The sequence below is a fragment of the Anolis sagrei genome, chromosome 11 (genome assembly GCF_037176765.1).
Source record: "Anolis sagrei isolate rAnoSag1 chromosome 11, rAnoSag1.mat, whole genome shotgun sequence".
Classification (NCBI taxonomy): domain Eukaryota; kingdom Metazoa; phylum Chordata; class Lepidosauria; order Squamata; family Dactyloidae; genus Anolis; species Anolis sagrei.
The window spans coordinates 23,663,833-23,688,043 of NC_090031.1; the positions used below are offsets into that span (position 1 = coordinate 23,663,833).

General features: G+C 44.1%; 1 protein-coding gene across 1 annotated transcript in view; it reads left to right on the forward strand.

Annotated features, from left to right (window-relative positions):
• Nucleotides 1-20,704, forward strand: part of AATF (apoptosis antagonizing transcription factor) — a 108,861-nt gene extending 88,157 nt beyond the window's left edge. The window contains exon 12 of the mRNA XM_060757024.2: nt 20,352-20,704. Coding sequence (XP_060613007.2) covers nt 20,352-20,418 — 67 coding nt within the window. The 3' untranslated portion in view covers nt 20,419-20,704. The remainder of the gene's footprint in view (nt 1-20,351) is intronic.
• Nucleotides 20,705-24,211: the final 3,507 nt, after the last annotated feature.

Consider the following 24,211-nt stretch of genomic DNA (forward strand, 5'->3'; position numbering starts at 1 on the left):
CAGGTGGTCTGTAGTTTGCTCTTCTCCACACTTGCATGTCGTGGATTCCACTTTGTAGTTCCATTTCTTAAGGTTGGCTCTGCATCTCGTGGTGCCAGAGTGCAGTCTGTTCAGTGCCTTCCAAGTCCCCCAGTTTTCTGTGTGCCCTGGGGGGAGTCTCTCATTTGGTATCAGCCATTGATTGAGGTTCTGGGTTTGAGCCTGCCACTTTTGGACTCTCGCTTGCTGGGGTGTTCCAGTGAGTGTCTCTGTAGATCTTAGGAGGCTTGATTTAAGTCGTTGACATGCTGGCTGATACCCAAACAGGGGATGAGCTGGAGCTGTCAATGCCTTGGTCCTTTCACTATTGGCTGCTACTTCCCGGCGGATGTCAGGTGGTGCAATACCGGCTAAGCAGTGTAATTTCTCCAGTGGTGTAGGGCGCAGACACCCCGTGATAATGTGGCATGTCTCATTAAGAGCCACATCTACTGTTTTAGCGTGGTGAGATGTGTTCCACACTGGGAATGCGTACTCAGCAGCAGAGTAGCAAAGCACAAGGGCAGATGTCTTCACTGTGTCTGGTTGTGATCCCCAGGTTGTGCCAATCAGCTTTCGTATGATATTATAATATAATATAATATAATATAATATAATATAATATAATATATATATATAAAAGTTATAATATAATATATTGTATATACATATAATATTTATAATATTGTAATGTAATGCAATATAATACTACTAATAATAATATGATATTATAATTATATATTTATATTACATGTAATATTACTAATAATATTACAGTATAATTGATATAGTGCAATATAGCAATATTTAAAACTGATATTGTACTATGTTAATAATATATTGTATGTATATATACCTTGTAAGCCGCTCTGAGTCCCCTTCGGGGTGAGAAGGGCGGCATATAAATGTCTTAAATAAATAAATAAATAAATATTGTTTCTAGCACCCACTTTTTGCTTGATATTCAGGCAGTGCCTCTTGTAAGTCAGAGCATGGTCCAGAGTGACTCCCAGCCTCCTAAGATCTACAGAGATACTCGCAGGAACACCTCAGCAAGCAAGAGTCCAAAAGTGGCAGGCTCAATCCCAGCACCTTAATCAGTGGCTAAGACCAGATGAGAGACTCCCTCCTGGGCATACAGAAAACCGGGCGACTTGGACAGCGCTGAACAGACTACGCTCTGGCACCACGAGATGTAGAGCCAGCCTTAAGAAATGGGGCCACAAAGTGGAGTCCACGACATGCGAGTGCAGAGAAAAGCAAACCACAGACCACTTACTACAATGCAGCCTGAGCCCTGCCACATGCACAATGGAGGACCTTCTTATAGCAATACCAAGTGGCCATCTTCTGGTTAAAAGTGATTTAGCATAATGCCAAGTTTTTAAAACTTTGTGTTTTTAAATGCATTTTAACTGGACCCTCAACTTGCTTCTGATGTGATAGATTTAAAAAAATAGTGGCCAGTGCCACTTAACTGTGTTGTCCCAGAGTCCTGTTGCTCTCGTTTCTTCAAGGCTCCCTCCTGCTCCTTATCAGATGACAGGATGAACATAACTCACAACACAGATTTTGATCTGTACTTAAAGGGGATTACAGCTTTGCATTAAGTCGGATTGATGCGGTTTATAATTTGTCCATTGATTCAGAGGCTGGCGGGCAGGTGCGTGGGCACAACCAGTGGGAACAGGTATTTGTACGTTGTTTTTAAGACGCACCTAGACCAAAATATGGCTGTACCCTATAAGTGATGACATTTTAGGTGCAGGGGTCAAGAGTATTTAAGACATCCTGACCTGTTGATGGCTTAGCGATTGTGTGCAATTGTCTTGCTTATACCGGAGTTCCCTTCCAGAAGCCATTGTGCATTCTGGAAGGGAACCCCACCACACTCCAGGGCAGAGAGTTCCACTGCTGAACAATCACATTTGTTTCCAATGGGGTTGCGGAAGTGCATTTTGTTACACGGTTAGTTGCATAATATTGTATGAGGGTTATCTGGATAGTAAGTATACAAGATTTTTTTAAATACAAAGAATGAATCTATTTTAATACAACTTACATGGATTGTAGCATAGGGATTACATTATTTTTCCACATAATCACCATTCAGTTCAATACATTTTGTCATCCGTGGGATGAGTTTTTGATGTCTGTATCATAGAAGTTTCCCTCCGCCTTTTTCAGTAAGTTCATCACTTTGATTTTCACCTCTTCGTCATCGAAGAAGTGTTTTCCACTCAGGTGTTCCTTCAATTTAGTGAACAGATGAGAGTCATTGGGTGCAAGATTGGGGCTGTGAGAAACAGCCCAGTCAAATGAAGTCAACAACTCTTGTGTTGCATGAGTGGTGTGAGGATGCGCATTGTCATGAAGGAGACAGACTCCCACAATGTATGTTTTGGATGTCTCTGCAAGTTTCTTTGTGGTCTCACAATATATGCCATACCCATTTTGTCACATACTGTCTTGACATTACGTCCTCTCCATAAACTGAAACAATTTTGTGATGAATCACAGTGGTGTTCATGCCCTTAACATTTAGGTAGCGTATTACAGCGCAAACCTTGCACTTAGAATCATAGAGTTGGAAGAGATCTCATGGGCCATCCAGTCCAACCCCCTGCCAAGAAGCAGGAATATTGCATTCAAAGCACCCCTGACAGATGGCCATCTAGCCTCTGTTTAAAAGCTTCCAAAGAAGGAGCCTCCACCACACTCTGGGGCAGAGAGTTCCAGTGCTGAACAGCTCTCACAGTCAGGAAGTCCTTCCTCATGTTCAGATGGAATCTCCTTTCTTGTGGTTTGAAGGCATTGTTCCTTGTCCTAGTCTCCAAGGAAGCAGAAAACAAGCTTGCTCCCTCCTCCCTGTGGCTTCCTCTCACATATTTATACATGGCTATCATATCTCCTCTCAGCCTTCTCTTCTTCAGGCTAAACATGCCCAGCTCTTTAAACCGCTCCTCATAGTGCTTGTTCTCCAGACCCTTGAGCATTTTAGTTACCCTTCCCTGGATATCTTCCAGCTTGTCAATATTTCTGTTCAAATGTGGTGCCCAGAATTGGACGCAATATTCCAGGTGTGGTCTAGCCAAGGCGGAATAGAGCATGGGTAGCATGACTTCCTTAGATCTAGACACTATGCTCCTATTGACGCAGGCCAAAATCCCATTGGCTTTTTTTGGCACCACATCACATTGTTGGCTCATGTTTAACTTGTTGTCCACGAGGACTCCAAGATCTTTTTCACACGTACTGCTCTCAAGCCAGGCATTGTCCCCCATTCTGTATCTTTGCATTTCGTTTTTTCTGCCTAAGTGGAGTATCTTGCATTTGTCCCCGTTGAACTTCATTTTGTTAGTTTTGGCCCATCTCTCTAATCTGTCAAGATAGTTTTGAATCCTGCTTCTGTCTTCTGGAGTATTGGCTATCCCTCCCAATTTGGTGTCGTCTGCCAACTTGATGACCCTGCCTTCTAGCCCTTCATCTAAGTCATTAATAAAGATGTTGAAGAGGACCGAGCCCAGGATGGAACCCTGTGACACTCCACTCGTCACTTCTTTCCAAGATGAAGAGGAAGCATTGGTGAGCACCCTCTGGGTTCATCCATCTAACCAATTATAGATCCACCTAACCAATTATAGATCCACCTAACCATAGTTTTGCCTAGCCCACATTGCACTAGTTTGTTTACTTGGAGGGAAAGGGAATGAGAACGCTCATATCTAACCTTTACCACAATGCCAGTTGATGAGCTACTGACGACTGGCATTGCTCATTTGCTTCTGCTGACTTCCTGTTACATGGCAGTGATAACAACTACCCCCGCGATAATTCTCTGCAAGAGCTACATACCTTGTAATCATACTTTCCGGATATCCCTCGTACAGCATGAACTTCGCACTTGGAGGGAAGTGGAATGAGGATGCTCATCTCTAACCTTCACCGCAGTGCCAGTCAATGAGCTACTGACGACTGGCACTGCTCATTCGCTTTTGCTGGCTTCTTGATACCAACTCCCCCTGAGAAAATTCTCCGCGAGAGCTACATGCCTTATAACCATACTTTCCGGATATCCCTTGTACAGCACGAACTTTGCATGTTGAGGGAAAGGGATTGAGGACGCTCATCTCTAACCTTCACCACAATGCCAGTTGATGAGCTACTGACGACTGGCACTGCTTGTTCACTTCCGCTGGCTTCCCGTTACATGGCAGTGATACCAAATTCCCTCGCAAAAATTCTCTGTGAGAGTTACATGCCTTGTAATCATACTTTCCGGGTAAACTAGGGTCCTCTCCATCCTCCATGATGCGCTTGTTGAATTTGTAGATATGCCAGAAACGTAATCGGCCACGAAGGATGGACTTCCTCTGCAAGGCCGAGTCCTCCAGTTGGTCTTCGGTTGTATAAGTCTTAGTCAAACAACAAAACCATGGATTATTTGAGGTTGTCCCAGGGATAGCATTTCCTGTGGGTTGGCGGATCCTGTTCCATGTGGCATTGCGTTTTCCGTGCATTTCCTTGGACCGTGTTCGGTGTTCGTCAAGCCAACTTCCTCTGTGTCAGTCACAGCCCCTTTCGTGCTGCGAGCGGCAGGGGGTGCGTGCGATGAAATCCCGGCATTAAAGGATTAATACATTTCTGTGACACAAGAGTTGGCGGGGGGGAAATCTTCACAAGATCCTGGGTTTTGCGCGGCACATTTTGTGCGCCGGGTATTAAAAAAAAAAAAAACACTGTGTGGCTGGATTAATGGGGGAATTTGGGTCTGAAAGTGCCAATCTCAACGTCTCTTCTTTTTGCAAGCAGTTATCTTAACTCCAATATATTTAGTGTCATCATAATGAAAATATTTTTGAGATGTCCCTCCAAAGTATGCCCGGTCCCCTATTGGGAGGGGTTTACTTGTTATCATTTTATCTTGTGCATTTGGCCCGCCCATTGTGTTTGAGTTTCCATTATGTTACTTTGCTTTATTTATTTTATTTTGCTACTGTATGTATTTTATTCTGATGTAATTTTTGTTGCTTAGTATTTTATTTTGCTGTATTGTATCTTCAGGCTTGGCCTCATGTTAGCCGCCCCGAGTCCCCTCCAGGGAGATGGTGGTGGGGTATAAACAAAGATTATTGTTGTTGTTGTTATTATTATTATACTGACACAAAAACACAATATGTCACAGCAAACGAGATATATATGCTGGATTTTGTATCACAAAATCAAAAGTCGAACATTTATTATAATAATTATCATATTATAATATATTATTATATTATATAAATTTATAATTTACTAGCCGTCCCCTGCCACGCGTTGCTGTGGCCCAGTCTGGTGAATATATGTAATTTCTTTCTGCTTGTGGATATACAGTATTTGACTACGTTTTCTTGCCCTGGTGAAGAGAGTTGGACTGGATGGCCTTAAGTATTTTCTATTGGTCATAGGGGTTCTGTGTGGGACGTTTGCCCCAATTCTATTGTTCATGGGCTTCAGAATGCTCTTTGATTGTTCGTGAACTATAAATCCCAGTAACTACAACTCCCAGATGTCAAATCATAGAATCAAAGAGTTGGAAGAGACCTCATGGGCCATCCAGTCCAACCCCCTGCCAAGAAGCAGGAATGTTGCATTCAAATCACCCCTGAGAGATGGCCATCCAGCCTCTGTTTAAAAGCTTCCAAAGAAGGAGCCTCCACCACACTCCAGGGCAGAGAGTTCCACTGCTGAACGGCTCTCACAGTCAGGAAGTTCTTCCTAATGTTCAGATGGAATCTCCTCTCTTGTAGTTTGAAGCCATTGTTTCGCGTCCTAGTCCCCAAGGAAGCAGAAAACAAGCTTGCTCCCTCCTCCCTGTGGCTTCCTTTCACATATTTATACATGGCTATCATATCTCCTCTCAGCCTTCTCTTCAGGCTAAACATGCCCAGCTCCTTAAGCCGCTCCTCATAGGACTGGTTCTCCAGACCCTTGATCAAGGTCTAGTTCCCCCAAGCTCCATCTGTGTTCCTATTTGGGCATATGGAATATTCGAGCCAAGTTTGGTCCAGATCCATCATTGTTTGAGTCAACAGTGGTCTCTGGATGTAGGTGTACTACAACTCCCAAACTCAAGGTCAATGCCCACCAAATCCTTTCAGTGTTTTCCGTTGGTCATGGGAGTCCTTTGTGTCACCTTTGTTTCAATTCTATCATTGGTGGAGTTCAGAATGCTCTTTGATTGTAGGTGAACTATAAATCCCAAGAACTACAACTCCCAAATGACAAAATCAAAAGCTTTTGAGTGAAGGACATACATTGGGTTGTTTGGTGTATGCTGTCCAAATTTGGTGTCAGTTTGCCCACTGGTTTTGGAGTACTGTTAATCCCACAAATGAACGTTACATTTTTATTTATATATATATATATATATATATATATATATATATATATATATATATATATATAATATTAATAAATCAATATATATATATAATATTAATAAATCAATATATAATATAATATTTGGGCCCGGCCTCTTGTAAGCTGCACCGAGTCCAGCGGGGAACAAATAAAGGTTTATTATTATTATTATTATTATTATTATATAAAATATATTATTATTATTATTTCTCTGAAATTAAAGATAAATACTTGCAGGTTGGCAGGTCCTAAGGCAAAAAACAAGGGAGTGAAATATCTTATGTTTTAGCTCTAATCTCTAAGCCTTAAGAGATTTCAGTTGTGGGAGACAAAGTAGACATACACGCTGTCTGGCAAAGAGCATTTTCGACAATGGCTTCCTTGTCCTCTTGTCTTGCTGTACTTTTTAAGCAGTATCAGCATTGGGAGGAAAGTGGAGTAGAGCTCAACGCCTATTCAGAAACATACAAAAAGCTCGGCCCCTCATTGAGCATCTAGACAACCAAAGTGCTCTTCCAGCAGTCACCAGCCAATCCCTCTCCAATGCCAGAAATACAGCTTAATGGTGTAGCATTAGAAAATGTTGTCCATTTCCACTACCTTGGCAGCTACTGCTCCACCAAAGTCAACATTGACACTGAAATACAACATCGCCTGAACTCTGCGAGTGCAGCATTTCCCTGAATGAAGCAGAGAGCGTTTGAGGACCGGGACATCTGTAGGGAGACCAAAGCTATTGTCCTCCCAATAGTTGATTTCCACTCCGGTGGGAAGCTTCCCATTGGACAGATGGCAAGCTGTTTAACTTCAGCCGACTCAAAGCCAAAACCAAGGTTACAACAACATCTGTTATAGAACTCCAGTATGCTGATGACAACGTCATCTGTGCGCATTCAGAAGAAGATCTACAAGCCACTTTAAACACCTTCGCAGAAGCATATGAGAAGATCGGCCTCTCATTGAGCATCTAGACAACCAAAATGGTCTTCCAGCAGTCACCAGCCAATCCCTCTCCAATGCCAGAAATACAGCTTAATGGTATAGCATTAGAAAATGATGTCCATTTCCACTACCTTGGCAGCCACCGCTCCACTATAGTCAACATTGACACTGAAATACAACATCACCTGAGCTCTGCGAGTGCAGCATTTTCCCGAATGAAGCAGAGAGTGTTTGAGGACCGGGACATCTGTAGGGATACCAAAGCTATTGTCCTTCCAACTCTGCTATATGCCTGTGAAACGTGGACTATCTATAGACATCATACGCAAATCCTGGAATGATTCCATCAGCGTTGCCTACGAAAAGTCCTGCAAATCTCTTGCAAAAACAGGCGGACAAACGTCAGCGTGCTGGAAGAAGCAATGACCACCAGCACTGAAGCGATGCTCCTCCGCCATCAGCTCAGCTGAACTGGCCACATTGTCCGAAGTTTAAACACCAAAAACTAGGAAGCCCTGGCCCTTGAGCGCTCTAACTGGAGGTCAACTGTGACCAGCAGTGTTGCAGAATTCGAAGAGGCCCAAAGATCACCATCTCCCAAAGCCGTTACTATGCTTTTTTTAAATCTCCTTGTCCGGAAAATAAACCGGCCAATTCTTTGTGGATCCTGCGGAAAAGAACACAACAACCTTCAGTGAATGCGCAGAGACTTTTTTTCCTTGTCGAAATTTCCTCCCATTTCAAATGGATCGCGAGATAGAAAGGGAGATAAATAAATAAATAACCTGTTAAGCACGACAGGATGATTTCTCCTCTTTCCCCGGCGAAACAATTTGTCATCTCTTGGGGTGGAATCTCTTACAAAACAGTCATGCTGTGAAAGAGAGGAAATCATCCCAGACGCGCGGGATATTAAAGTACACAAAAGATGGCCCGCGTGATGCACCCCTCCCCTTTCCTTTGCGGTTGTGTGTGTGTTGCTGTGATGAATTTGTTCCCACTCCTCTCCAGGTACAAAGGGCAAAAGGGGGGGGGGGCAAAAATGCAATTGTTTTGCTTCAATGTCAGTGTTTCTCAACCTTCTCAATGCCGCAACCCCTGAATACAGTTCCTCATGTTGTGGTGATCCCCAATCATAACATTATTTTCATTACTACTTCATAATTATTCATTTTGCTACTGTAATGAATCGTAATGTAAATATCTGATATGCAGGATGTATTTTTATTCACTGGACCAAATGTGACACAAATACGCCCAAATTTGAATACTGGTGGGATTGGGAGGGGATTGGTCGTGTCATTTGAGAGTTGTAGTTGCTGGGGTTTATAGTTCACCTACAATCAAAGAGCATCTGAACTCCAGCAGTGATGGAATTGAACCCAACTTAGCACACAGAACTCCCACAACCAGCAGAAAATACTGGAAGGGTTTGGTGGGCATTGATCTTGAGTTTGGGAGATGTAGTTCACCTACATCCAGAGAGCACTGTGGACTCAAAACAATGATGAATCTGGACCAAACTTGACACCAATACTCAGTATGCCCAAATGTGAACACTGGTGGAGTTTGGGGAAAATAGACCTTGACATTTGGGAGTTGTAGTTGCTGGGATTTATAGTTCACCTACAATCAAAGAGCATTCTGAATTCCACCAATGATGGAATTGAACCAAACTTGGCACACGTAACTCCCATGATGAACAGAAAATACTGGAATGGTTTGGTGGGTATTGACCTTGAGTTTGGGGGTTGTAGTTCACCTACATCCAGAGAGCACTGTGGACTTAAAGCAATGATGAATCTGGAGCAAACTTGACACCAATACTTAGTATGCCCAAATGTCAACACTGGTGGAGTTTGGGGAAAATAGACCTTGACATTTGAGAGTTGTAGTTGCTGGGATTTATAGTTCACCTACAATCAAAGAGCATTCTGAATCTTACCAATGAACTCACCCAGAACTCCCATGCCTTGAAGGGACTCACTTGTGTGAGCCTCCCTCCAGCCTCACATGTTCTCTCTCGCCATGCTGCCATGCAGTGAGCACGCCTGCTCTCCCCTCCCCACTTTGAGTTTCAGAAACAACCCTCCCCTTGGCTGGGAGGCCAGTCAATCACAGCAGGTGGAGGGCTTTTGGTGGGAGGATTTGCTGTCTGTTTCCAAAAAGTAAAAGAAGGACAGGCGGAGAGATCTTCAGCCTTCTCTGCCAAAGGGGTTCCTAAGACCATCAGAAATATATGTTTTCTGGTGGTCTTTGGCGACCCCTCCGAAACCCCCTTGTGACCCCTCTGTAATCTATCACTCTCCCCAAACTTTGGTCCTTTGTGTTTGCAGTTCTTGAAAAGCTCGCTCCTTCTCTAAACCAGAGATGGCGATCCTGTGCTCATTTCTGGAAGGGATTCTTTGGACCTTTTCATCGAGAACGGGCTGTTCCTCTGAGTCTGGTTTCTGGTTAATTTAGGGCCGGTTTTGCCCATATTCTCTGCTGTGCCAGTGCCTACCTTCACAGATAAGCCTTGTGTTTCCCTTTCTCTTGCAACCTGATGAGTAAGTGAGGCCGAGATTGCCACCTAGTGTCCTCTCGGTCTGCTTTGTTGTGCTTCCATCCGAGGAGGAAGGAGAAAATGTAGATAGTTTGGAAAACATACCCACATTTTTGACATTTTTCCACTGGGGTTTTAATTCTTGTATCCCATTTGTTGGAAAACATTTATTTTTTCCCTATTTCATCATCCTTCTAAATAGTCAGAGAATGAACAAGAAAACACCATAATTAATGAACTCTTGTGTTGTCGAAGGCTTTCATGGCCGGAATCACTGTGTTGCTGTGGGTTTTTCAGGCTGTCTGGCCATGTTCCAGAAGCATTATCTCCTGACGTTTTGTCCACATCTATGGCAGGCAGCCTCAGAGGTTGTGAGGTCTGTTGGAAACCAAACAAGCGGGGTTTATATATCTGTTGAATGATGTCCAGGGTGTGAGAAAGGACTCTTGTCTGGGTTGCTGTGAGTTTTCCGGGCTGTCTAGTCAAGCGCCAGAAGCATTCCCTCCTGACGTTTCACCCACATCTATGGCAGGCATCCTAAGAGGTTGTGAGGTCTGCTGGAAACCAAACAAGCGGGGTTTATATATCTGTGGAATGATGTCCAGGGTGAGAGAAAGGACTCTTGTCTGGGTTGCTGTGAGTTTTCCGGGCTGTCTGGCCATGTTTCAGATGCATTCTCTCCTGATGTTTCATCCACATCTATGGCAGGTGTCCTCAGAGGTTGTGAGGTCTGTAGGAAACCTGGCAGGTGGGGTTTATATATTTGTGGAATGATGTCCAGGGTGAGAGAAAGGACTCTTGTCTGGGTTGCTGTGAGTTTTCCGGGCTGTCTAGCCATGCGCCAGAAGCATTCCATACTGATGTTTTGCCCACATCTATGGCAGGCATCCTAAGAGGTTGTGAGGTCTGTTGGAAACCAAACAAGCGGGGTTTATATATATGTGGAATGATTTCCAGGGTGAGAGAAAGGACTCTGTCTGGGTTGCTGTGAGTTTTCTGGGCTGCCTGGCCATGTTCCAGAAGCATTCTCTCCTGACGTTTTGCCCACATCTATGGCAGGCATCCTCAGAGGTTGTGAGGTCTGTTGGAAACCAGGCAAGTGGGGTTTATATATCTGTGGAATAATGTCTGCTGGAGGCAAGTGTGAATGTTGTTATTGGCCAGGTTGGGCAGTCCTTGCATTTGAAAAGAAACTAAAGATGTCTTCCAAAAGGTATCCAGTGGGCAAAATACATTCTCAAAAGAAGGCGATGGTAAACCTATTCTGATCGAATCTGTTCAAGAAACATTCACGTTAGGTTTGTGTTAGAATCACTGCCAGGCAAAGATGACCCAAAGGCGCACATGTCAACCACAAAAATGTTCCAAAGCATGTAGCTTTTGCAGGGAATTTTCTCAGGAGAAGTTGGTATCACTGCCGTGTAGCGGGAAGCCAGCGGAAGTGAACGAGCAGTGCCAGTCATTAGTAGCTCATCGACTGGCATTGTGGTAAAGGTTAGGGAAGCGCATCCTCATTCCATTTCCCTCCAAGTGCGAAGTTCCGAGCTATATGAGGAATATCTGGATAGTAATGTTCCAAAGCACGTGGCTTTCGTGGGGAATTTTCTCGGGGGAAGTTGGTATCACTGCCGTATACCAGGAAGCCAGCAGAAGTGAACAAGCAGTGCCAGTCATTAGTAGCTCATCGACTGGTGTTGTGGTAAAAGTTAGGGATGAGCATCTTCATTCCGTTTCCCTTCAAGTGCAAAGTTCCGAGCTAGATGAGGAATATCTGGATAGTAATGTTCCAAAGCATGTAGCTTTTGTGGGGAAATTTCTCAGGGGAAGTTGGCCGCACTGCCGTTTAGCGGGAAGCCAGCAGAAGAGAACTTAACGTGGTACTTCTGCATGGCTGCCGTATCTGCGACTTACAAGGGTTATCCGGAAAGTAAGGTTACAAGGCACATAGCTCTTGCGGGGAATTTTCACGGGGGGAGGTGGTATCACTGCAGTGTAGCAGGAAGCCAGTGAAAGAGAATGAGCAGTGCCAGTCGTCAGTAGCTCATCAACTGGCATTGTGGTAAAGATTAGAGATGAGTATCCTCATTCTGTTTCCTCCAAGTGCAAAGTTCGAGCTATATGAGGGATATCCGGAAAGTAAGGTTCCATGGCACGTAGCTTTCACGAGGAATTTTCTTGGGGGAAGTTTGTCGCACAGCCGTGTAGTGAGAAGCCTACAGAAGAAACTGAGCAGTGCCAGTCATCAGTAGCTCATCAACTGGCATTGTGGTGAAGATTAGAGATGAGTGTCCTCATTCTGTTTCCTCCAAGTGCAAAGTTCGAGCTATATGATGGATATCCAGAAAGTAAGGTTCCGTGGCACGTAGCTTTCATGGGGAATTTTCATGGGGGAAGTTGGTCGCACTGCTGTGTAGTGGGAAGCCAACGGAAGAGAATGAGCAGTGCAGTCGTCAGTAGCTCATCGACTGGCATTGTGGTGAAGATTTGAGATTAGTGTCCTCATTCCATTTCCTCCAAGTGCAAAGTTTGAGCTATATGAGGGATATCCAGAAAGTAATGTTCCAAGGCACATAGCTTTCATGGGAAATTTTCTTGGCGGAAGTTGGTCGCACTGCTGTATAGTGGGAAGCCAACAGAAGAGAATGAGCAGTGCCAGTCGTCAGTAGCTCATCAACTGGCCTTGTGGTGAAGATTAGAGATGAGTGTTCTCATTCCGTTTCCTCCAAGTGCAAAGTTTGAGCTATATGAGGGAAATCTGGAAAGTAAAGTTCCAAGGCACGTAGCTTTCATGGGGAATTTTCTCAGGGGAAGTTGGTCTCTCTGCCATATAGCAGAAAGCCAGTGGAAGTGAATGAGCAGTTCCAGTCATCAGTAGCTCATCGACTGGCATTGTGGGGAAGATTAGAGATGAGTGTCCTCATTCCGTTTCCTCCAAGTGCAAAGTTTGAGCTATATGATGGATATCCAGAAAGTAAGGTTCCAAGGCACATAGCTTCCATGGGGAATTTTCTTGGGGGAAGTTGGTCTCACTGCCGTATAGTGGAAAGCCAGCGGAAGCGAACGAGCAGTGTCAGTTGTCAGTAGCTCATCGACTAATGTTGTGATGAAGGTTGGAGATTAGCGGCCTCATTCTGTTTCCATCCAAGTGCAAAGATTGCGCTGGAATACGTGTCTAAATGCTAAGGGCATGAATGCTGCTGCGGTGCATTGCGAAATCATTTCAGTTTATGGAAAGGACGTTATATCAAGACAGCATGTGACAAAACAGATATGGAATATATTGTGAGACCCTGAAAAAACTTCACAGAGCTATCCAAAACAAATGTGGGATGCTGATCATAGAATCATAGAATCAAAGAGTTGGAAGAGACCTCCTGGGCCATCCAGTCCAACCCCATTCTGCCAAGAAGCAGGAATATTGCATTCAAATCACCCCTGACAGGTGGCCATCCAGCCTCTGTTTCAAAGCTTCCAAAGAAGGAGCCTCCACCATACTCCGGGGCAGAGAGTTCCACTGCTGAACGGCTCTCACAGTCAGGAAGTTCTTCCTCGTGTTCAGATGGAATCTCCTCTCTTGTAGTTTGAAGCCATTGTTCCACGTCCTAGTCTCCAGGCAAGCAGAAAACAAGCTTGCTCCCTCCTCCCTATGTCTTCCTCTCACATATTTATACATGGCTATCATATCCCCTCTCAGCCTTCTCTTCTTCGGGCTAAACATGCCCAGTTCCTTAAGCCGCTCCTCATAGAGCTTGTTCTCCAGACCCTTTATCATTTTAGTCGCTCTCCTCTGGACTCAATCCAGCGGGAGTCTGTCTCCTTCATGGCAACACAAGAGTTATTGACTTCGTTTGGTTGTGATGTTTGAAGCACCTCTCGCATAGCCCCGATCTCGCACCCAGTGGCTATTACCTGTTCACTAAATTGAAGGAACACCTGGGTGGACAACACTTTTCCGTGGACAAGGAGCTGAAAACAGAATTGACGAATTAGCTGAAAAAGGCGGAGGGAAACTTCTATGACACAGGTATCACAAACTTATCCCACGGATAACAAAATGTATTGAACTCAATGGTGATGATATGGGAAAGTAATGTAATCCCTATGTTACAATCCATGCAAGTTTTGTTAAAATAGATTCGTTCTTTGTATTTAAAAAATATATATAAGCCTCGTAATGTCCTTGGGATATCTGTAGGCCTTCTTTCTGTCCGCCGGAGAAGTGCCAAGTCCCTCCGAATGCCTTGAGCTGGCTTTGGGGCCTCCCGTCTTCCCGTTTTAAAGAAAGTCATAAATAATTAAGCCAAGGGACTCGTGTTTTATGGCCAATGGCTCGTGATCACTTTTCCTCTCCTGCCCCCCCTCACGCCCCTCATCTCCGCCCCGAAACAAGGTTTTATGATAATACAGTAAAAATATTAAATTAGAAAATGCCTCACTAAGGGTGATAAAACCTTACTGCGGTGGAAATAGGTAATTATCTCCGGCTCGGCCTAAAATGACAGTTTAACAGAAATAAAAATGTTACTGCTCATTACTTGCTTTTGTAGGTTGCCATAAAGGGTAAGTTAAACTTTAATTCAGGGGAGACCCCTGTTTTGACCCGGCGCCTCTTACCTTGGGAGTAAGTGCTATTAATTACTTGCCGGAGAGGCGACTCCTCGGCTCATTCGGAGGCGGCAGGTTGTCCGGTTGCCCCCTCCCTCGCAAAACGGTGTTTGATTAATAGTAGGAATGGCCTCTGCCTTTTATGTATGAGGGTTGAATGAAAAGTAATGCCTCCACCTTCGTAACTCCTCAACAGATGGCAGTACTGGTATGCCACAGGTACTGGCTTGTTCAGTAGACTCTCCTTTACAGTTCTATTTGCCGGAAAGCCTTAGCATTGAACGGTTGTGTTGTTAAATTGCAAACTATGGAACCCTGCACAGACTGTCAGTCAATGCGACTTAAGCAACATGCAGTCATTAAATTCTTGACAGCAGAATTTATTTATTTATTTATTTGCAGCTTTTATATTCCGCCCTTCTCACCCCGCAGGGGACTCAGGGCGGATTACAGTGTACACATATATGGCAAACATTCAGTGCCAATTTTGACATACAACATATACAGGCATAGACAGAGGCTATTTAACTTTTTCTGGCCGCCAGGGGAGCTGTCGTTTTCATCGTCCATCTGCGACACTGGTGAAGTACTTCCGCATTCCCCGCATGCTTTTTTTGCTGGAGTGCTTGCTGGAGTCTTTTTTATGGCCTCATAAATTAGTTAATTTAGCCTCCCCACACTTTAAGGTGGTACCTAATTTTCCTACTTGACAGATGCAACTGTCTTTCGGGTTGCAAAGGTCGACAACAGGCTACACAATTGGTTGGAAACCCACTCCAACCCGGGCTGGCTTGGGTGTCACCCCAAGGGAGATTCATCAGAGAATGCAAGCTGTTTATGGTGATTGTGTTGATGTGAGTACTGCGCATCGTTGGGTGAGTAAGTTTAAAGATGTTGAGATGGGAACATCTAATTTGCGTGACAAACAAAGAGTTGGTCGTCCTGTGACAGCAACCACCGAGTTTCACAAGCAAAAGGATGATTCAGGACGATCATCATATCACTCAGAGAGAAATTTCAAGCATAATCGGCATTTTACAAGGACGTGTGGGTCACATTTTTGGTTTGCTTAGCTATCTGAAAATTTGTGCACGATGGGAACCCAGGATGAGAGAATTGTGAGACATTGGTTGCGGACACAGTGTCGACTTCTTCTGTGACGGCTTCAGAAAACTTGTTCATCGTTGGCAGAAATGTATCCAATTTTCTGGTGATTATGTGGAAAAGCAAATAGTGGTAGTTAAAGAGCACATTCTAAGGATGATTTCGGCATTTGATTTATTAAAATATTCCCATCCAAACCCAAGTAACGAAGGTGGAGGCATTACTTTTCATTCAACCCTCGTATGTAAGTCATATGGGACTTTGCCCTGTGTTTGGCCTTAAGGAATCGGTGAACGCTGGAGGCTTCCCTCCTCCTGAAGAATTGAAGCCTCGTCAGTGGGAAATTGATGGCTTGGTGCCTAAAGTGGATCTATCCCTCTTCTATCTGCGAAAATACAATCAAAGCCCTCTTGACAGATGGCCATCCAGCATCTGTTTCAAAGCCTCCAGAGAAGGAGACTCCACTGGACTTCTAGCCTGCCTATCTCACCCTTAAAAATACCAGGAAGTCCTTCCCAACATTTAGGTGGGATCCCTTTTCCTGCTCCGAACTCTGCCAGTGATGGAATTGAACCCAAATTGGCACACACAACTTCCATGACCAACAGAAAATACTGGAAGCATTTGGTGGACTACAACTCCCAGAAAGGAAGATCATCCTCCCCCCCCCCCCCCCAAATTCTCCAGTAATCAAATTTCGGCATATCAAGTCTGTGTGCCAAGTTTGGTCCAGATCCACCAGTGTTTGGTTTCACAGTGCTCTCTGGAGGTAGGTGAACTACAACTCCCCCAAATCAAGGTAAATTTCTCCCCACAATCCTCTAGTATTTTTTGCTGGTCATATGGGTTTTGTGCCAAGTTTGGCCCCATTCCCTCTTTGGTGGAGTTCATAGTGCTCATTGATTTCAGGTGAACTATAAATCCCAGTACCTACAGCTCCACAAATGTGGCCATATCAGATATGCATGCCAAGTTGGGTCCAGATCCGCCATTGTTTGGATTCATAGTGTGCTCAGGATATAGGTGAACTACAAGTCCTCTAAATCTCTCCAAATACCTTCAGTTTGTTGGTTATGGGGATTCTTTGTGCCGAAGTAGTTCATTTCCATCGTTGGTTGAGTTCAGAGAGAGCTTAGATAGCAGTTGAACTATACATCCCAGGACCTACAAGCCCTACTTGTACAGACTATGTTATCATTGGCATATTGGAGTTCTATAACAGATGTTGTAGGTCTTCTGAATGCGTAGACTAAGTTATCATTGGCATATTGGAGTTCTATAACAGATGTTGTAGGTCTTCTGAATGCGCAGACTATGTTATCATTGGCATATTGGAGTTCTATAACAGATGTTGTAGGTCTTCTGAATGCGCAGACTATGTTATCATTGGCATATTGGAGTTCTATAACAGATGTTGTAGGTCTTCTGAATGCGCAGACTATGTTATCATTGGCATATTGGAGTTCTATAACAGATGTTGTAGGTCTTCTGAATGCGTAGACTAAGTTATCATTGGCATATTGGAGTTCTATAACAGATGTTGTAGGTCTTCTGAATGCGCAGACTATGTTATCATTGGCATATTGGAGTTCTATAACAGATGTTGTAGGTCTTCTGAATGCGCAGACTATGTTATCATTGGCATATTGGAGTTCTATAACAGATGTTGTAGGTCTTCTGAATGCGCAGACTATGTTATCATTGGCATATTGGAGTTCTATAACAGATGTTGTAGGTCTTCTGAATGCGCAGACTATGTTATCATTGGCATATTGGAGTTCTATAACAGATGTTGTAGGTCTTCTGAATGCGCAGACTATGTTATCATTGGCATATTGGAGTTCTATAACAGATGTTGTAGAACTCCAATATGGAACACACCCCCAAATGAGGTAAGATCCGCTCCCTCCCTCTTGGCTTTTAGAAAAAAAAATTAAAATCTTGGTTTTGGGACCAGGTCTTTGGGCAGTAGAAGTAAATGTATGCAGCATTTCAGAAAGACAATGCCTGGAACGGCGATTCGACGGACGAGACTGCTTTATTGTTTTAATGATTGTTTTATTGCTTGTGGATGTACTGTTTTTAACTTGATTTATGTCTAATTATAGTGTATAATTGTAATTGTTTGTACTGGCATTGAATTTTGCAATTACTTATGTGTAAATCGCTTTGAGTTCCCCTCGGGGTGAGAAAAGCGGTATATATATACGGCAAATAAATAAATAAGATGTTGTGGGTCATCTTCTGAATGTGCACAGACTACGTTATCATTGGCATATTGGAGTTCTATAACATGTAGGTCTTCTGAATGCACACAGACCACATTATCATTGGCATATTGGAGTTCTATAACATGTAGGTCTTCTGAATGCGCACAGACTACGTTATCATTGGCATATTGGATTTCTATAACATGTAGGTCTTCTGAATGTGCACAGACTACGTTATCATTGGCATATTGGAGTTCTATAACAGGTTGTAGGTCTTCTGAATGCGCACAGACTACATTATCATTGGCATATTGGAGTTCTATAACAGATGTAGTTCTTCTGAATGCACACAGATTACGTTATCATCAGCATATTGGAGATGAAGTATCATAGTTATGAAGATGAAAAACACAAACCCCAATGAAGTCAAAAAATATAATTTTAAAATGAAAGAAGATGAAAATGACACTCTGCTTTATTTGAAAGAATGCTGCACTCGCAGAGCTCAGGCAGAGTTGTATTTCAATGTCAATGTTGACTTTTGTGGAGATTTAATTTTGTTTGTACAGAAGCGCCATCCCGTCTTCACCACCAAATGCTTTCTTTCGGTTGCTTCGTGTTGTGTTGTTTCCCCGCAGTTCCCTTTCCGCCCAAGTTTCCGCGTCAAAGAAAAAAAAGGACAACACACAAGAAAACTAAATTACAGTTCCTGATTGAATCCTCCTTCCAGTGCCGTGGCCTCATACATCCTATTAATATATTCAAACGTGGTCCCTTCTTTGCAAAGCCTTGTCTGGAAAGGGCAAACTTCGAGGGAGAAGAAAAGGAAGCTCATTCCCGAGAGAGAAGGAATCTCGCCCTCGCGCGATATTTACATATTTTCTCCCCAGCGCTTGTGTTTATTAATACTGAAAAATGCATTTTTAATTATCCAACAGCTCCCCTCTCCCTTAATTTGAAGTGTGGATGATCATTAGAAGTTGGAAATTTGCTTCCCATTTAGTCAACTCTGGGTTCCCTTAACGCTGGACTACCACGATACTCGTTTTCTGGGGCTTCCCTGAAAAGCTGTCATAATTCAACCCCTGATGTCTTGCACTCCAGATCTTGCCTATGATGGGTTTTGTAGTACATCAGATTGGGAATGGACTGGGTTGGGAAAATATAGCTCAAAATAATCGCTCAAGAGTCCGGAACCCAGAATATCCGCATGCTTTAGCTCAGTGTTTCTCAACCTTCCTAATGCTATGACCCCTTGATACAGTTCTTCACGTTGTGGTGACCCCCAACCATAACATTATTTTCGTTGCTACTTCACAACTGTAATTTTGCCCAGTTTACCTGTCTGAACATTAAGATCGTCCAGGGAGGTCCTGCTCACTGTCCCCCCACTATCACAATTGCGGTTGGTGGGGACAAGAGACAGGGCCTTCTCTGTGGTGGCCCCTCGGCTATGGAATTCCTTCCCAAGTGAATTCAGATCCACTCCTTCCCTCCTGACCTTTAGGAAAATGGTGAAATCCTGGCGATGTGATCAGGCCTTTGCGGATTAGACCAACGTTATGGTAGAGCTATGATTTAATGGACTCTGATGGACTCGAATTGACTGTGCCCTAGAGTATGGTGGAGGCTTTGAACCAGAGGCTGGATGGCCATCTGTTGGGGTGGTTTGAATACAATTTTCCTGCTTCTTGGAAGAATGAGGTTGGACCGGATGGCCCACCAGATCTCTTCCAACTCTAGAATTCTATTATTCTATGACTGTGAGAGGTGTTCAGCAGTGGAACTCTCTGCCCCGGAGTGTGGTGGAGGTTCCTTCTTTGGAGGCTTTGAAACAGAGGCTGGATGGCCATTTGTCGGGAGTGCTTTTAATGTGATTTTCCTGCTTCTTGGCAGAATGGGGTTGGACTGGATGGCCCACCAGTTCTCTTCCAACTCTAGAATTCTATGATTCAATGACTGTGAGAGGTGTTCAGCAGTGGAACTCTCTGCCCTGGAGTGTGGTGGAGGCTCCTTCTTTGGAGGCTTTGAAACAGAGGATGGATGGCCATCTGTTGGGGGTGCTTTTAATGCGATTTTCCTGCTTCCAGAATGGGGTTGGACTGGATGGCCCAGGAGGTCTCTTCCAACTCTAGAATTCTATGATTCTATGACTGTGAGGGGTGTTCAGCAGTGGAACTCTCTGCCCTGGAGTGTGGTGGGGGTTCCTTCTTTGTAGGGCTGGAGGGCCATCTCTCAGGGGTGCTTTGAATGTAATTTTCCCGCATCTTGGCAGAACGGGAAGAGGGCCACCAGGTCTCTTCTACTGCTGGCACTAGAAACTTCTGATCTGCTAAACTGCTGCTGCTGTTGCTTTCTCATATGGAATGTCTTTCCCTTTTTGGGAACTACCCTCCAACAAGAGAGTGTTGGTGTGCCTGTACCTATTAATTGCTTTTCATCCCCAATTTTTAGTTTGTGAAGTGGCTCGTCCGTCAAAAATCAATAACGTATTTGGCACCTTTCTCTTTCTCTTTCCTCTCCAGGACGGAGCTTTACCGGTCTCTCTTTGGCCAGCGGACCCACCTTGAAGGAGGAGGAGACAAGTCGTGATGACGGCGGAGCTACAAGAAGCGGAGCGTTTGCTGCTTTTCGTAAGCCCCCTTTGCAGCTTCCCTCCACATATACACCCAGCCAGTGGAGCCGCCAAAATACTTGGCACTTGGGAATATCACCATTGGCCCACCTCATTTGATCCATCTCGATGCCTTTGATAATCCGTTGCCCTCCGCACCGTTTTCCCCATAATCTTCCCATAGCTAGTGCCCGTTGCTTCGATTTTAGAGTCTGCAAATAGCCATGGCTCGGCCGAGTCCAAATGAAAGGAAACCCAAAACGACCCAGACCTTGTTTTCCTTCTCTCGTTGCAAACCTTGCGTTCCTCCCCAAAACTCTGTGGAATGAAATCAGAACAATATGGACAAAGTTCTGTCATATTTTAGTGGATGTTGGGGTTACAATGGAGGTGGGTTTGGTTATCCTCAGCGGGCTTTTGAGCCTGTAACTATCCGACATGGGTTCCTGCTCCGTGTTAAGGAGCCGTCGCATCGGAAACGCTTCCTTTAGAGTCCACACTTATATTTTGACTACAATCACCTCCCACGTTTGTTGCAGATCAGGGCACAGAAAGACACCTTTGTAGATTCAATCAGTTTATTTTACATTTAGACGAAGACTGCTACAGACAGCTATTTTGGGTCCTTCAGCCATTTTGGCTAATGAACATCCGGGCAGTGTGAGAAAGACTTTTTCTTACCCTATTAGGCATTTTTTGGTCCTCCGGTGTGGCTCTGGGGTCAAAAGTTGACCGTCAAGTCATACTAGAGATCTTAGAGATTCGTAAAGAAATCTGCAAAAAGTCAACCCATCAATATGGAATTCTGTCTGTAGATATCGGCCATCTTCTGAGCATCGGCTCTTAGGAGAGCTAAAATGAGCATCCTCCTCTCTCTTGCTGCATGCATGATACATACATGTTGCAACACATAAATATTAGGCTTGGTTGATTTAAAAATGGTTGAAAACCCATTTCGGATGATTCGGTGATTCGATTCTAAAGTCACTTCTGAATTTTTTTAAACTTACTCAAAACTTCAGAAACTTCCAAATCGCATTGTTAATGACAGATGCGCATGCGCAGTAGGAAAAAAAACAGTACTGGCACTGGGGAAATTTCAGGGGATTCTCCCTCCCTCATTTTCAGACCATTCTTGATTAAACTTGCTATAGTGGTAGATCACATGGTCTACTGTTAGCTCACCAAATTTCATAACATTTGACTTATACATGGATTTTTGATGAATTTTCAAAGTTTTTATAAAAATACATTTTTTAATAATAAAGAAAATCTGTTCCTAGTTTGAAAGTGTTATTTCCTGTTTCATTGGGTGGTTTTTACTTTGAAAATTGTTGTTCTATTCCAGAAACTTTGTTTATGTGGCACAAACTGTGTTAAATTGGTGGAGAACAGAAATCATAGTACAGACCCCATCAAGGGACATCTGGACTGACCCTCTTCTTCTGTGCAGGAAGGCACCATACAAGCTTTCCTGACATCCATTTGCTTCCTCTACTGAGTTGGAGGGGACCCTCAAGACACATCCATCCGTTTATTCCTTTTTGCAGATGCAATCAATCATCTTATTTTATCATTACTTACTGTAGGTTGGCTGGCTGTGGCTGGCTACCCTAGGGCCTTGTTCGTGGTTTTTAAGCAGTTTATGTTCTCTTGGCTTTGCAAAAGTTGCTTATTGCTTTGCTGCCTTCTTTAAACACCTTTGTAGATTCAATCAGTTTATTTTACATTTAGACGAAGACTGCTACAGACCGCTATTTTGGGTCCTTCAGCCATTTTGGCTAATGAGCAGCCGGGCAGTGTGGAAAATGTAGTTTAACAGCAGGGCCTTTTGCAATCTCTACCATTGGGGGCCTGGCATTCACAAACTACAACAATGGCTTAGACGAAGGCTGCTACAGACAGCTATTTGGGGTCCTTCAGTCATTTTGGCTAGTGAACAGCCAGGCAGTGTGGGAAATGTAGTTTAACAGCAGGGCCTTTTGCAATCTCTACCATTGGGGGCCTGGCCTTTACAAACAACAACAATGGTTTAGACGAAGACTGCTACAGACAGCTATTTTCGGTCCTTCAGTTATTTTGACTAATGAGCAGCCGGGCAGTGTGGGAAATGTTGTTTAACAGCAGGGCCTTTTGCAATCTCTACCATTGGGGGCCTGGCATTCACAAACTACAACAGTGGCTTAGACGAAGACTGCTACAGACAGCTATTTTAGGCCCTTCAGTCATTTTGGCTAATGAGCAGCCGGGCAGTGTGGGAAATGCAGTTTAATAGCAGGGCCTTTTGCAATCTCTACCAATGGGGGCCTGCCCTTCACAAACTACAATAATGGCTGTGCTTAGCTGCGCCCACCTCATCCCTCCCTTGCATTGCCGGGGGAGGAAAAGCATGAGATTTTAAAACTTTACCAAAGTTGCTTAATGGTTGTGAAAATTAAAATAACCTTGGGAGACATCCGAATATTATGGAATATTTGGGGGGGGGGGGAGGTAAATGGTTCAAATTCAGACCCTTGACCCCCCCCCCCCAACCTTTCCTGCATGGTTCAAAACTGCATTGGAAGCCAAAAATTTTCTGAGTTTCAGGCTTTTCTGAACAAACCTATCCAACCCTAATAAATACTTATGGGTTCCCTTCCTTTGATCGTGGTTGTTAATGTACTCTATTCTTTTTGCTGATGGGGAACCCTGGGAGCCAGCTCCTCCTGCTCAGAGGTGAGGCCTGATGTAAATCTAACCGAGGGAAAGATGATTCACTTGTTTCCGTCCAGAAGGTCAAAAAGCTGGGAATTAAATCCCCATAAAGTGGATTTATTTGCATGCTGTGATCAATGTCCATTGGAGATTATTTTGCATTCGTAATGGTTGCATATGTGTGGAATGCAACAACATCCGCATTGATTGCCTTACATTCCCTTCTCCCAAAATAAACGGAATAAACATGAATTTTATTCACTTCTCTATAGGTGATTTTCTGATGGTTTTTAAAAGAAACTTGCATTGCAAAGAGTTGTCAATGTGTTGAACATGCATTTGCACTCGATGATGTGTCGCTACTGTCCATTGTCATCTGGTTGGCTACTGTGTGTAGAATGAGAAACTTCGGAGACTTCTTCATCCTCTGCCCTGGCCAGGTCTTGCAAAAGTCAGGGCAGCCATGGCTTCCTTGACAGAGTCCATTCACTTGTAATCCTCCCAACAAAGGATTCCTCCCAGGCAGGAAGCAGCCAGGTTTTGAAGCTGCAAGGCCATTCAATGCTAATCAAGGTGGACAATTGCCTCCAACAGGGAAGAGTTCTTTCTCCCACCCTGGACATCCTTCCAGCCAGGAAACAATGAGGGCCAGTTAACACCTCCCAACAAAGGATTCCCCCCAGGCAGGAGGCAGCTAGGCTATGAAGCTGCAAGGCCATTCAATGCTAATCAAGGTGGACAATTGCCTCCAACAGGCAAGAGTTCTTTCTCCCACTCTGGACATCCTTCCAGGCAGGAAACAATGAGGACCAGTTAACACCTCCCAACAAGGGATTTCCCCCCAGGCAGGAAGCAGCCAGGCTATGAAGCTGCAAGGCCATTCAGTGCTAATCAAGGTGGACAATTGTCTCCAACAGACAAGAGTTCTTTCTCCCACCCTGGACATCCTTTCAGGCAGGAAACAATCAGGGCCAGTTAAAGCCTCCCAACAAAGGATCCCCCCCCATGCAGGAAGCAGCCAGGCTATGAAGCTGCAAGGCCATTCAGTGCTAATCAAGGTGGACAATTGCCTCCAAT